Here is a 14,700-nt window from a genome sequence, read left to right as displayed (position 1 = left end):
TTTCACTGTTTGAGCAAGCATTGCAGATGTTGATCGATGGGCGTCACGTTTCGCATCCAGATCGTTCGTTGATCCAGATTCGAAGGAGTTCGATCCTTCGTCTCGTCAAGTGTGACAGACAGCATGGCGTAGTTTTTCGAAACGTGCCTACTTGTGTACGATTGCGAGTCTTATCTACGACTCAGGATTGATGGAGGACTTGGCGTCCTTCTTTTCTGCCAACACGATAACGCACGGCGTGTCCGCCTCTTACCGGCCACTACTTTCTCTTTCCAATTTCTTGCCGACTCGAGTACGAGGCGTCGAATCTTCGTTCCTGAAGTCAGCGTGTGTGTGTGAAAAACCATGGCATGAACGACACTAATTTGGGCCGAGTCGTGGCTTCGTTTTCCCAGACTAGCGGCGGATGGGCTTGGCAGAGAGAATCAAACCTTGTTCCTGCGTGCAACCTCGGTTGATTCTCGGCTGTCAATTTGTGCGGATACGCGAGACCGTCTGCCTCCAACGGAAGCTCAACGTAATCCACGATCGATATGAGAGTCCGGTTCAGGGTTGTTCACGACTTTTTCTAGAAATTGATTCAAGTGAGTACTTCCGCGGCTTGTGAGGTGCAACAAGCTCAACGTCTTGGTTTGTGGTGGTTCTGTGTCGATATCATCGCTGCAAGGACCGACTTGAAACACTGCTGCGCTTTGCATTAGTCACAAGTGTAGCGGACAGCTCAGCTTGAACGGAGAATTCTCGAAAGTGCCCTCCCACACTGATCCTTTTGACAGGTCTGGTGCATGTCGAGAAGTGGTCTGGTAGCAGGAGCGATATCAAAAGAGTTCATTGGAATACGTGCACGAACGACGCCGAGATGGTATCTCAGTATCGTGCGGATTTTCTGCTCACATTCATGCATCACATCCTCGCATTCGACCTTCGAGACCACACATATGCGATTGCATCCCCCGCCACGTTCGATCCTCTATCCCGCCATCCTCGGAGTAACCTTGATCCTATACTCGGGTTTCTTCAGCTGGAACGTGACAAACTGTCTGAATTCCACCTCCTCCTCCATCTTTTCCACCGTGTACCTTGCCAACAAGGTGTGCAGAACCATCCTCATCTCGTGCCATGCGAACTTGCTTCCGATGCAGTTGCGCGGACCGCAACCGAACGGCATGAATGCGTCCATATCCGCGGCTGGAGCTGGATCGTCCTGCAACAACTCGGATTCGCGGGGCAGGAAGCGTTCCGGCCAGTAGCGGTGAGGGGAAGGCCAGTAGGAAGGGGAGTAGTGCAGATAACGCAGCGAAGCGGAAATAGCGGTGCGTGGGGGGATGACGTGGCCGAGAACGACGGTGGACTCCTTGCCGGTTCGACGACCAAGTTCGGAGGTGACAGGGTTCATGCGCATCCCTTCCTGAATGCAGGCGTCGAGGTAAGGCGTGTCCGGAAGCGCGGTGAATCCTGGTACGGGCAGATCCAGCGGTTCGGCAGGGATGGTGGAGTAGAGCTTGGCGAGCTTCGAGGGGTTGTCGAGGAGGGACTTGATGATGTACGTGATGGTGTTCGAGGTGGTCTCGCCACCTGCGATGAGGAGTTCGACGCACTGGTCGCGGACGTGCGTGCGGGTGAGCAGCGATTTCTGTCCCTTCTGCATCGACAGGCTTGCATCGACGAGGAACTGCAGAATGTCTTTTCGGGACTCGCCCAGTTCCAACGACTCGGATCCGTCAGCAGCAGCGAGAGCACGTCTAGCTTCCGTCTCGGCGAAACGCGCATCTACCAGCGGGTTGGTGAGGTTGTAGACGTTCAGATCGCGCTTCATGTACTTGTCGAACGGACGGCAGAAGAATCGAATCCCTCCATCGTGCAGGTACTTTGCCAGAAGCTTGTTGATCTCGACGAACTTGCGATCGGCGTCGGGGTCGTCTCGGCAAGCGACGAGGTTAAAGCTGACACCGAAGGCCGTTTCTCCCAAGATATCCATAGCGAGACATGCAAGGTCCTCGTACAGATTGAAAGTCAAACCTTTGCTCGCATCGACCGCCTTCTCAACCCGCTGGTGGTAGCCTTCGAACAGCTTGGTGGTGGCATCGACGAGGAACGGTTCGAGCTGTCGCGTAAACTCGACCGCGAAAGCGGGGCTCATCAGACGTCGACGAGATCGATGGTACTCCTTGTTGGTGGTGGTGAACATGCCAGCTGTCTTGGGATCGCGAGAGAGGGAGGCGTACCAGTTGACCTTGGGCAAATTCTCCTTGGCGAGCAGCTGTCGGATGGCGTGCTTGTCAGAGACGTAGATCTGACGCGAACCGAGACGGAAGAGGGGCCCGTATTGCTCGTGCATCTTGTCGACGTACTGCCATTGGGTGCCGCGGACGTAGTGGACGAGAGCGGGGATCATAGTCCAGTGCAGAAGCCATGGTCCGGGAATCCGACTCGTCTTGTGCAAGAAGCATGACTTGAATCCCTGTTGAAGCGTGAACGAGCCGCGCAAAGAGTTCGGATTGTAATGTCAGTGTCACCGAGTCGATGAGTCGACTATTGCCAATGGAGTGCTGTGTACTTACGAGGAAGGCAGAGTATAGAAGGAAGGCATAGATGAGATTAACCCAGAAAGGGCGTCCGAAAAGGCCAAACTCGCGCACGTCTGTTACGTGGCGACTGATATTCGTGTCGTTGACCATCGTAGGAGGAGTTGCTAGGGGCTCAATGAGGAGATGGGTCTCGATTTCGCCAGCTGATCGAGAGATGCCTTTATTAAAGGCAAGCTCGACTGCTCAAGACGAACAAATCACAGTGTTGGAAGGACCTCCCAACCTTGCCATGCCATCATTACGCCACACTCACGAGATCGCGCTGCCATGGACAGACTCTTCTGCATGTCGAGATGCGCGCGAGTCGGACCTGCACTCCCGCGAGGAAGACGGAATGCAAAGTCGATGCTTGCATGTTGCTGTCGCTTTCGCACGCGAGGCGTCGCTGGCGATTGACTGGGCTACAATCGCGAAGCAAACCACAGTGTATGCGCATATCGTCTTTCATCCAGTGCCACGTGCCGCAGCAACAAATCTCACAGCCGTCGCACCGTTCAGCTCGGCTCGCGTCGGCCCTACCCAACTGCGCTGTTGATGACACTGGTGTGACAAAGGAACAAAGGACAGACATACGATTTTTTGTTGGTCTCACCGGTACTATTTCATAGATCAAGCACGTGGATTGTCTTCCATAACGATGCAAACGCCTTATCGCAAAAAAGTTCCATTTACAGGCCAGTCACAAAGTCGGTAGCAGAACACATGAACAAGAAACAGAAAGAAACATACGAGACGATGAGACGGGATGAGGAGAAGACGTCGGGTCTAGGCGCACGTCGAGGGCACAACACGGTAAGATCCATCGCGGGTTTGTTTGGCGCGTGCTTCAATGTCGAGGATCACTTCCACTTCATGTTCAGCAGCATACGGTGCGTCGTCCTTGATGCGCACCAGATCACCTTGTGTGAAAAGCGAGTGCATGCGGCGGTAGGTGATCTCTTGTCTCTTGTCGCGCTTGGCTCGGTAGTCCTCGAGAGTTTCGCGATCCAGCTTGCCCAGCACGTGGGAAGCGTGGAGGATCATCGCGACACCGCCTACCTGACCAAAACCAAACGAAGTGACCAGGCCAGTGTTTAGGCGTTGGCGGTCGTATCGGATGGAACGGCAAGGATAGAAGAGGCGGTTGTAATCGCGAAGCTCGCCGGCGATGTCGTCCGCATTGCGGTTGCCAGCGACAATGCCGTCGTTGATGCTCTGCATGAGTCCGTTGATCGCCCAAGCAGCAGCGCCGCCCTTTCCGTGGCCGCAGAGCCACTTCTGCGCCATCGCAGGCACTGCACAGCCCTCGGCGCGGCCGAGTTTTCCGAGCATGGTGTGATAGACGTTGGACTCGTTCTTGTCGTTGGCCTTGGTCGAGGTGCCGTGCATCGATATGACACCAACATCGTTGCCATCCAAGCCCCAGCTGGACATGGCGCGCTTTAGAGGCACTGTAGCTGAGAGAACACCTTTGCCGGGCGCTGGGATCGAGCGACCCTGTCGATCCGTCGCGGTCTGAGTGAACGCAACGATACCGTTGATGGGTGCTCCGATCTTGAGAGCGGTAGCAGCGCTCATCACGATCTGCACGCCGCAGCCTTGCGCCTCAACAAAGCCGCTGCGTCCGCTCGTCATTGGCTTGGACAGTTCCTCCGGTGCAAGACCTGCTGCGAAGGCTGCATCCGACGAAGCAGTTGCCTTCATGTTGGCAAACTCGATCATGCTCTCCTCCGAAATGCTCTCGTATCCTCCTGCAATCATGATCCTGGCCTTGCCGCAGCGGATCGTTTCGGCAGCCACATCGAGGGATTGCAGAGCTGTAGCGCAAGCACCGACGGTTGGCTTGATGGGACCGCATGAAGAGAGTAGCAGAAGGTTGGTCCAGCCGGCAACCGTGTTGATGAACGTCTCTTGCAGGATGTCGTTCTGCACCTCGACATCATCTCGTCGATCCTTGAACATCTTGGCGAGCGAGTGTAATCCGCCCATGGCGGAGCCAAGCGAAGTGCCCACTTCGGAGACATGGACGTGCTTGTAGAGCTCGTAGGGGTCGTCAATGCCCGACTGGACCAGCGCCTCGGCGATGCAGACCAGAGCATAGACCGCCGTCTCGTCGGTCTGTGCTACAATGTCGCTCGGGATGCCATATCGAGCCGGATCCCAACCGGTGGGCAGCTGGCCGGCCACATGCCTGTCAAAACGCCTCGCCTTGGGGATAAAGACGTTGGCGCCTTTCTTGAGCTTGAGTTGCCACGAGTCGGTGGCCTTCTCTTGCCAGACGACCGCGTTGTCTCCATGAGCGAGTCGGAAACGCTCGGCCTCTGCGGCCGATACCTCGAGCGGGCCAAGGTCGTGGGTAAGCTCGACTTCTTGCTGCAAAACCTTACGCTCGGGATCGAAGCCGTGCATGAGCTCTGGCTCGACCAGTCGGATTCCTGCGTGCTGCTCTAGCTGTCGTGCATACCGAGAACGCATCTGAGAATCGGCGACAGGCTCGCCAGTCTGGGCGTCGCTCCAGCCGACATAGCTACGCCCGTCCGCCAGTCGACCGTTGAAGTGCTTGATGTGGCCGGTGAGCCATGCCATCTCGACAAGTCCTTCCAAGCTCCATTTGTCGTCCAACTCCCTCTCCCAGCGCGTCCTCGATGAACCCCAAGGACCAACTTCGGCAAACCCAGAGATGACGATGACTTGATCAAGGTCAATCGGACCGCTGCTCTTTGCGATCTGATCGCAGATCTGCTGCGAGTCGAGCTTGGGATAGGCGAAGTGATGCAAGCTTCGAGGCTCGATCTCAGCGCGTCGATAGTAGTCCTCCGCAACGCGGCTAGTCGACATCGCCTTGAAGTCCAGACGTCCTTCCGAAAGGAGCGCTTTCTTGATGTCAGACTTGCGCTGCCAATACTGGTGAGCGTCTCGCATGGCCTTACCGGGCTCGGACATCAAGGAAGCTCGACCAGTCAAGTCGAGGAGGATGGGCTGAGTCTGGTTGATCGAGACAAAACCCGGCTCGACGAGACCCAGCAAGTTGAACGCCATCTCGCCAGTGCTGAAGGTACGGCAGCCCGACTGCGTTTCGAGCGACTCGGCGACAATGTCGGAGGATCCCATCAAATCAGTGCCACGGCACATTCCGATGCGAGCGCCTGCCATACAGAAGAAGCTCGACCAGTCCTCGCTCTCGAATGTGTTGAGCAGCGTCTCGAGACCGATCTTGCTAGGTCCATATAGCCCGTCACCGCCGAGCACACCGTGGTTGAAGGAAAGGGGGAGAAGCACCTGAGTTGGACGATGCACAACCCCTCGCTGATCCTTGGCGTTCTTGACGCAGCCCATGAGACGGATCACGTTGGTGAGCATGATACGGTGAGCGAGCTCGCTCTTGTCGTCGATGCCGTTGATATTGCGGCCATTCTCCGAAATGGCGGCGAATGGCACCAGCACATCGATGTCAATGCCCATGGTACTGTAGACGTGGTCGACCAAGGCTTGGACGTCTTTGAAACTGCCCTGATTGAAAGGCAGCACCGTCAGCTGAGCACCGCGAGCACCATCACGACGGTACGTCTCTTGATATATCTTGATCTTGCCTGGCGAGAAGGTCGAGGTGGTGACGATGACGCGAGCACCACCTTGTAGGAAGCGACGCATCACCTCAAAGGCGATCGAGCCTTGACCAACACCTGTGAGAAGCACATCGAGCCCAGCATAGCTGCTGCCGGTCGTAGCCAGCTTTGCCAAGCCACGGAAGTAGATCTCGGTGAGGTGGTCATCGCTCGACCATGCTCCGTTGACCTTGCTACCTGCCCATAGCGCGGGATGAGAGTCAATTGGGATGTCTTGAACCTGTGCGTCGTCCGGGCGCGAGTCGTTCTGAACCAAACTCTCGAGCTTGTCGATCAAGCTTGTCGAGATGACCTTTTGCGAATGCGCTTGCGACTCTTGGCTGGAAGCCATGCTTATGACGTAGTCGAGGACAGTATCAGCGCCGTCGCGTGGAAGCTGCTCGTAGACGATGTTCCCTCGGTCGTCAAGCCGAGTGTGCGGACGAAGTGGACGAGAAAGATCGACGAAGCGAGGCGCAGCCTTGAGAGCACCGCTCTCAGCGTGGCGAAGCAGCGGCTCGAACAGCGCCGTGACCTTATCGTAGCCAGAAATACCGGATCGCTGTAGCTGGCTGAGCTGTTGCTGCAAGACCTTGACGTCGTCAAGCTGATTCCAGACTCGAAGAGCGCGAGAAAGAAGAGCACGATCGTCGCCAACGCGGTCTTGAAGGATATCAGCGAACAGCTCCTCGAGATTCTGACGCGACCAATTCCAGTAGCTCTTGAACGTTCGCGCTTTAGCGGCGGCAAAGATGCCTTGAACCCCTTTGATGTAAGTGTCGCCGTGCTCAGCAGACACGCTATCGAGAGCGTTGCGCAGCGATGCCACCTCGGATGAGTGTGTGGCCAGCTGAGTGATGCTAGCATCGGCGTCGACGCCAAGATGCTCGGTGAGTACCTGGACCTGCTTCTCGGAGAGCGCCTTCATCTTAGCCTGAAGCGCCACGAGCTCTTTGCTGCTGACCACAGCTGTCGCACCAGAAGCTGCGCCACCTGCATTTGCTCCACCTCCAGCGCCGGGAAGCGTGATCGAGACGTCTTTGGCATAGACTGAAGCGACGGCCTCGATCCAGGCGATAGCCTCTGCGTCTCCGGAAAGACGTTTGGCTGGCTCCTCGGTCATGGTGTACAGCAGGACAGCGTTGGTGCGGCCGCTCTGGAAGCCATACCTGGCGACCAGGTGAGCCTTGAGCGCTGTGAGGCCAAAGCTGCCCGGCAATTTGGAGGCTGCCAGTCGTGCGATAAGGCCGTTGGTGTACTTGCCGAGCTCGCCGCGATAGCCAGGGCGGAGTGCAGCCGCCAACTCCTCCAAAGTGAGCTCCTCGGCGCGCTCGGGCAAGTCGACAAACTCGGCACCCAAATCGCCGATCAGCTCATTCTGTAGCGTCGAACGGCCTCCTGTCAGCTGCTTGATCGACTTAGCTGGCGAGATGTCAGCGATCTTGGCCTTTTGCTTCTGAGCTACGATGGCGCGTACCGTAAGAAGAGCATCGAGTCGTTCATCGTCCAGGGCAGGCGCCGCAACCTGGGGTGCAGCTGCCGGAGCTGCTACCAGAACTGGATCAGCTGCCGGTGCAGCTGCGGCCACGGAAGCGGAATCCTCAGAGCTTGGTGTCTCCTGTCCGCCTTGGTCGGGCTTGGCCTCTTCGACGACGTCGATGTTGTACATGATGTCTGCATCGTTCTTGCCAACACAAAGGAGGCTCCTCTTGAACCCGAGCATACGATCCCTGTCGGCGTAATCGGCGGCCAACGTCTTGCTCGCCATACCAACCAAAGTGGGCGTAGGGCCAAACTCGACGAGACGCTCGAAGCTTGCGTCTTGGAACAGAAGGGTCTGCGTCTCACTCCAGCGAACGGGAGAGGCAAACTGATACGCAAGAAGCTCGATGACAAGTGTCCTCGCGAGACGACGGCGATCCAGACAAGCCTGGTCCCAGCTGTCGAGAATCTGAAGAAGCACTTGGGATTGTGTGACCTCGGCCACGTGCTCGATATAGCCTCGCTCCAGGGTGAAGATCTTGGCAACCAAGTTGGGAATGTAGCGATCAATGAGCGCTTCGGGCTTGACTGTCTCGATGTCAAGTCGGGAATCCAAGAAGCGACGGAAGGGGTCGATGCCGTTGCTGAGGAACTTAGAGTGGAAGGGCACATCGATGCCTGCCAGAGGGATCGTGGCGATACCGCGTTTAAGCTCGATGCCGGACGTCTTGGCCGTGGTCTGAGCCTGTTCGACGGCTGCCTTGACGACAGCATCGACGTCGGCCTTGTTGGTGATTGACAAAGCCTTGCTGCCGCATTTGTCGAGTACGAAAGATAAGGCAGCGAGGGCAATTTCGTGACCGGCTACAACGCTCTGCTGCTTTCGCACATTGTAATTGACAACCTGGAGCAGCAGTCCACTCTGTCGAGAAATGCGGTCGACGACCTGAGACAACGCTGCATCGACGTCGTCGATCTTGGGGAAGGCCTTGATTGGGGCTACGGCGACCATGCCGTAGTCGGAGTGTCCATTGATCCTTGGCACCGCGCTCTGCATGGTCAAGCCACGGTAGAACACGACGTCAACAAGGTCACAAAGTCGCATCATTCCAGCGACCGAAGCCAGCGCGGCATATTCTCCGAGCGAGTGACCAGCAAAAACAGCGTCTTCGACGATGATGCCTTTGTGCTGCAAGTGGCGGAAGTAGGCGAGCTCAAACAGGACCAAAGCAATCTGAGTGAACTGAGTCGCAAAGAGAAGACCCTTGGGCGATTCGAACGTATACGAGCGAGAGTTGGCGTGGATGGATGGGAAGATGGGCACGCAGATCGAGCGACCGTGCTCGTCGACCGTCTCGTGCTGGAGAGACATGTAGTTCTTACGAATCTGCTGGCCTTGAGCGCCGCCAAAGTAGACCGTCTTTGTCTTTGGATTGTCGCGTACGATCTCGAGAATGCTGAGTCCGAGACGCTGAGCGAGGTGCTGCTCTGCCTCATCCCAAATCGCCTTTGCCGTCGCGCTCTGCTGGTACAGCTCCATTCCCATGCCTTTAGACTGGGAACCTTGGCCGGTGAAGACGTAGACGCTGCGAGGCTGTCGGTAGCGCGCAATGCCTTGCAGCACGAGCTCACCTCGTTGGTTGCTTGCGTCGACCTGAACCACCATCTGGCCATCGCTCATGGCTTTGTGACGGAGCTGCATTGAGAGCTGATCGCCCGGAACCACCATCGCGGTAAAGTCGGCCTTGAAAGCAGTGCAGCGAGGCACCGCGACCTTACCGTGTGCTTCCGTTGATCTGAGGGCGCCGTCCATCCACTTCTGGCACTCGGCAAAGGTGGACATGCCGTGGCCGATGGTGGCAGGCAATCCAGCCAGGTCGGCAAAGTAAGGATTGACGTGGATCGGGTTGAAGTCGGCCGAGGCTTGCGAGTACGGCTCGTTGGTCGGAGGAGTGGCAAGAACGCCCTCGCCGAGCTTGTAAGGGTTTGCAACTGGCACCGTCGTGTACTCGTCGGCGTTCTCGAGCCTAGTACCGCTCCTCTCGAGGTAGGCGACGACGGGATCGACTGAGAGCGGCGTATCCGCTTCGTATTCGATGAGCCCAATCTCGACCTCTTCAGCACCGTTGCGAAAGGACACATTGCCGTGTACTTGCAGATCGAGCATCTCACGAGTGTTTCTGTAGCGAGGTACCACCGTCTTGCCCCTGAAAATGAGCGTGGCGCCGACTTCCAGCTCGAGCGAAGGCTGCTTGAGCTCGAGCCACGGTTTTGATTTGGATACTTGGACGGCGGCTTGATCCTGGAGGACGACCGAATAGGCAAAGTCGGTCTCGGAGAAGCAGCGGTGATGATCTGTGTACCTTCCCTTGTAGAAGAAGCGCGAGGTAACAATCGCAACGGGAATCGCCTCAACATCGTCTGCCTCGACGCGAGAGATGGTGGCTTTGACGGTCAAGATCTTGCCTGTCTCGGAGTTGGTGATGGAGGAAGCGCGTGCTGCGACCGAACAGACATCGCCCAATGCGACAGGTCGAGCGTCAGCAAGGGTCTGGAACTCGTGACCAAGGTGCACGAGCGACAAGAGGTCGGCGTCGCAGCTGCTGACCACCGTCTTCATGATCGCTTCCCATCCCGCGGCGATTGTTGTGTCCACTGCGATGGCGCCTCCATCTTGCGGTTGAGCCGAAGAGACTGGACGAGGCTCGGTGACAAAGCTGTGTGCGCCGTCGAGTTCCTTGTCGGCAGGCATATCCTCGTCGAACCACACCTTCCAGTAAAATCGTCGGATGCGGTCGTTGCGACCGTGCTCCACCTCGCGAATCAGGAATTGACTGGTGCCCGGCTTGTATTGGAACTGCAGCATCAGGGGAATGGCATGCCCGCTGCGCTCTTCGTAGATGGAGACATCGATGTCAGCCTGCGATTCATGTTCGAGAACGCTGCGACGGACGATGTCAAGCGCTAGGAACTCGTTCGAAGGCTTGCCGTAGCTGCGCTGGCCACCGTACACCTGGAGGCGCTTGACACTGCGTCCATCTTCGCAGAAGTGCACCTGGAAGAGCTGGCCCTCGCGAGGAGAAAGCAATCGCTGCAAGGGGTTGACGCGAAGCTGCCCGGCCAAGTGGACGCGGGAGCTGCGAACAAGCGCGCGAATCCAGCTTGGCTGCTCACCAACCACTGCGTCCAGGAAGGCGGTCGGATTCTCCACAGAGGCGGAGCTGACGCTGTAAACAGCCACGCTCTCGTCTGATTCGAGTTTGATGGTCGAGGGAACGGCTTGCAATACCGTTCGCATCTCGCCTACAGTGGCGGGGCTGCCACCGACCGTGGTGTCGAGGTACTCGGCAACGGGCACGTTGTTGGTATCGCCGCCGTAGAAGCGTTTCAGAACGTGCTCGATGAGACCCTGCTCGACGCCTCCCAGCATCTCGGCGATGGGCTGGTCAACCGGAGCCGAGTTGGATGCTGCGACTGGACCATGCAGAATGCAAACGCGCTGAGGATCGGCATCTACGACGGCGTCGAGGTCCTCGGATTGCCAGAGCGAGTCCTTCTTGAATTGGTGGGCAAAGTCGTCGCCGAGCCGCGTGATGAATGGCGGCGGCTTCTGACCTCGTCGCCAGCAGATGGAGTGGAAGTACTCGACGTCCTCGCTGGTGAGCAAGGTGTCCTTGCAGCCAGCGTAGCGGTCGGTGAGAGCTTGCAGCTCGACTTGCGGCGAACGATCCAGCTGAGCGTACGACTGCAGATGATACGTCTTGCCGGACCCCGAGAAGCGCTCTTCGATGCGACGGCACCAGTCGCCCAACAGGTTGCGGTAAGAGACGTCGATCCACCGAGACTGTGAGGTGACGTACATGAGAGAAAGCATCCGGCTAGCGACCTGAGCGTACGTCATGTGCTGGACGTCATAGAGCACCTGACCATTCCCACCGCGTGCGAACCAAACGCGTTGGAAGTCGTCGTTGAGACGCTGCACCAGTCGCTCCTTGTTCGTGGCCAGATACGCAAGCTGCTTTTCTTTGGAAAGCTTGAAACAGTCGCGATCGAGCTCCGACCACAAGAGGGTAGCTCGATTTGCGACCTGGTGGACCAGCTCGCCCATCTCGCTAAGGACGGTGGTGATGCCACCGATGGGTGCATCGTACGTCTTCTGCCAGTCCTTGTCGCTGCAGCCTTGCGTCGAGGCGATGAGCTGCTTGACAGGCAGCGACGTGGATGCCTCTTTTGCGGTCATGGCCCAGCTGCCGAACAGTACACCATCGAAGGGCATCGGAGGCAAGCCGCGCTCGACCGACCACTGACCAGAGAGGTAGGGCCAGAACGACTCGGCAGAGGTGAAGCCGGAGCCAGCGACGAGAACGAGGTTGGGGCATGCACGAATGAGGTCGTACGATTGGACGATCGGATCGTGAAAGTCCTCGGCGCTGTGGTGCCCTCCCGCACGGCCACCGGTCCACTGGAGCAGGATTGGGAAGTTGGGGTTCTGCTGGGCGATCTTGCAGACCTGCTTGATCGCGTCGAGGCTACCGGGTTTGAACGAGACGTGGCGAAGACCCGCTTGCTTGAGCGAAGTCAGCAGCTCTTGGGCCTTGTCCGGCGACGGGATACCGGCAGCCACGCAAAGACCGTCGACAGGAGCGCCTTCGCGACTAAGCTGTAGCCATGCGGGGAGCTGGAAGCCCCATTGGCGCGGGTTGATGTAGAGCGAGTTGAGAGTGAACCCAGAGGCTGCGGGAGCCTGAGACAGAATCTCTTGAACCCGAGCTCGCAGCTTGGCTTCGTCGTGCAAGCCTCCGCCAGCGAGCTCTATGTGGTAGCCGGCTTGCATGGTAGCAGAGTTAAGCGAAGCCTGAACGGTGGTTGGCGTCATACCAGCTACCATGATAGGAGGCTTGCCGAGCAGCCTTGACATGGGCGTATCGAGCATGAGTCTACCCTGAGGGGTGCGTACCAGACGTGGCTGATACGTGCACTCCCAATCTTGGGCGCGAGCGGGAGGATCGAGGCGATAGAAGTCTGCGCTCTGCTTGTGGGTGCCGGAAGTGGTGAGCACGCTGAGACCTCGCCCACGAAGGTTGCGGGCAGTGATGTTGCCGATGCCGAAAGCGCCTCCAGTACCAAAGTCGATCAGATGGGTGGTCGTGGACAGCGGTCGAACCGACTGGATCCAATCGACGGGTGCGGTGCACATCTGCACGAGAAGACTCTCGAGGATCGACGACGAGGAGAGCTGCTGCATGTTGGCGCCGTCGGTGGTGCTGTGAACAGGGATGGCCAGCGGATGTGCCTGCCACTTGCGCATATCGATGGGGGCGGCCACTTGGGTAAACTCGACGCCGGCGAGAAGGGGCGAGTGGTAGGGCAAGTTGATGGGCAGGAATTTGAGACGAATGCTTGGCTTGCGCTTGGAGAAGGGAACACGTGCTTGATCGAGCTTGGCGGGTGCCGCCATTGCAGAGGTGCTGCGAGCGAAGCTGACGAGGTCGGATGCATGGCCTGCGAGCACGGCGGTGGTGGGCGCATTGACAAGGGCGATGTATATGCGGCGATGGTCAGGTACGACACTGTTGAATTTCGACACCGTCTGTTCGATGAAAGCTCGGTCAGGCGCACTGATGACAAGCATGGGCGATGGCGGGCCGAAGCCAGCCTGGATGGACTCGTGCGCTGTCTCATCGTCAACAATCTTGTCGCCGTAGCAAAGCTGGCTGGTGATGCCGATTTGGAAGAGGAACTCGGAAGCCAAGACTGTGCACTCGATGTAGTGCTCGTCGTCGACGGCCATGGCCATGGCTGTTGCCGAGACGATACCTTGACTGTGGCCGCTGACGGCTTGAAAGTGAGAGCGGAATTGGGGCACGTTCATTCCGCTGCACTTTGCAGTGACGTAGAACTGGATCATCTGTGTGAGGCTGAGGAGTGGAGCGCTGATGGGCACGCTAGCGAGGTACGCCTCGGTAGGACGCTCGGTGCGATGCTGGAGCCACGAGAGGAGGTCGAGGCCTTGACTGTGAGCGGCGTAGGGACCGGTGCGAGCGGCTTGAATGCGAGAAAGAAGTTGACTGAAGCGAGCTGTCACGGCAGCTACGATGGGCTCGACGAAGGGACGGTAGGTATCGAAAAGAGCCTGAAGCTCTGAAAAGTAACCGTGGTTGTTGCCCTGACCGCCAAAGAGCGCATAAAGGCCAGCTTGTTGTGATTGTGCGCTTTCGAGCAGCGAGGGTGTGCGGAGGGCAATCGGTATGCCGGAAGTGTGCAGAGCCGCGTAGGCCTCAAAATAAGCTCGAAGGATGAGCGAAGCCGTCTCTGCAGAGAGGGATCGAGCGTAGCTGTGGACGTCGATGGAGCCGAGGGTGTCGGAGTTGAGTTTGGACCATGCTGCCTCAAGGAAGCAGAGGCGTGCGTGTCGCTCGAGGTGGTCGGATGACGAGAGATTCTGTGTCAGATAGAGCATAAGCTGCGCAAGCAGCACAGCGACATCGTTGGCGGACTCGTTTGACGAGGATGACTGGTCGAGAGTGGCAAGGTGTTGGACGAATGCATCGCGGACCTGAACGATGTAGTGTCGCTCGAGGAAGTCACGAAAGGGAAGGTGCAGCCGGATAGAGATTGCTGGGTGGATCGGCGAGGTGACGGTGAGCTCGCCGCTCTGTTGAGGCTGCGAAACGGTCGCACCGAGGTCGAAAGGCTTGTCGATCAACCCGGGAGAAGCGCTTGAGGGAGGCGAGCCGTTGGATGAGGCAGCGGCCGAAGCTGGCTCAAAGGGCGAGCACAGTGCAGTGGACGAGATGCTGCTGCTTCGAGAGAATAGATCGCTGTCCATTTTGATTACGGATCAGAGAGCGGCGTGGTGTGGAATGCAAGTTGATACAATTGAGGCTTTGCAGACCAGGCAATGTACTGCGACGAGGAAATGGGGGGCAGCGTCGTACTGTTGAAAGGCAACGCTACTTATCAGCCATGCGTGGGGGAAGCGACGAGGAATCGCGTAGAGTCCAAGACATGAGGGCCTGGTCTGCATTAGTCTCGTGTGCCTGGCA

At 57.7% G+C, this 14,700-nt stretch overlaps 2 protein-coding genes across 2 annotated transcripts; both read right to left on the bottom strand.

Moving 5' to 3' along the window:
* Window positions 1-970: 970 nt before the first annotated feature.
* Window positions 971-2,875, bottom strand: PHSY_000313 (isotrichodermin C-15 hydroxylase; the record flags this gene model as incomplete). The annotated part of the gene is made up of 3 exons (XM_012330955.1): window positions 971-2,461; window positions 2,562-2,767; window positions 2,842-2,875. 3 exons carry the CDS (start codon window positions 2,873-2,875, stop codon window positions 971-973), a joined length of 1,731 nt encoding a protein of 576 aa, XP_012186345.1.
* Window positions 2,876-3,353: 478 nt separating this feature from the next.
* On the bottom strand, window positions 3,354-14,483 carry PHSY_000312 (sterigmatocystin biosynthesis fatty acid synthase subunit beta; the record flags this gene model as incomplete). Its single annotated transcript, XM_012330954.1, has 1 exon — window positions 3,354-14,483. One exon carries the CDS (start codon window positions 14,481-14,483, stop codon window positions 3,354-3,356), a length of 11,130 nt encoding a protein of 3,709 aa, XP_012186344.1.
* Window positions 14,484-14,700: the final 217 nt, after the last annotated feature.

The sequence above is a fragment of the Pseudozyma hubeiensis genome, assembly GCF_000403515.1.
Source record: "Pseudozyma hubeiensis SY62 DNA, scaffold: PHS5, whole genome shotgun sequence".
Classification (NCBI taxonomy): domain Eukaryota; kingdom Fungi; phylum Basidiomycota; class Ustilaginomycetes; order Ustilaginales; family Ustilaginaceae; genus Pseudozyma; species Pseudozyma hubeiensis.
The sequence above is the reverse complement of the archived record's forward strand: the minus strand, read 5'-3'. Positions and strand labels throughout refer to the sequence as shown.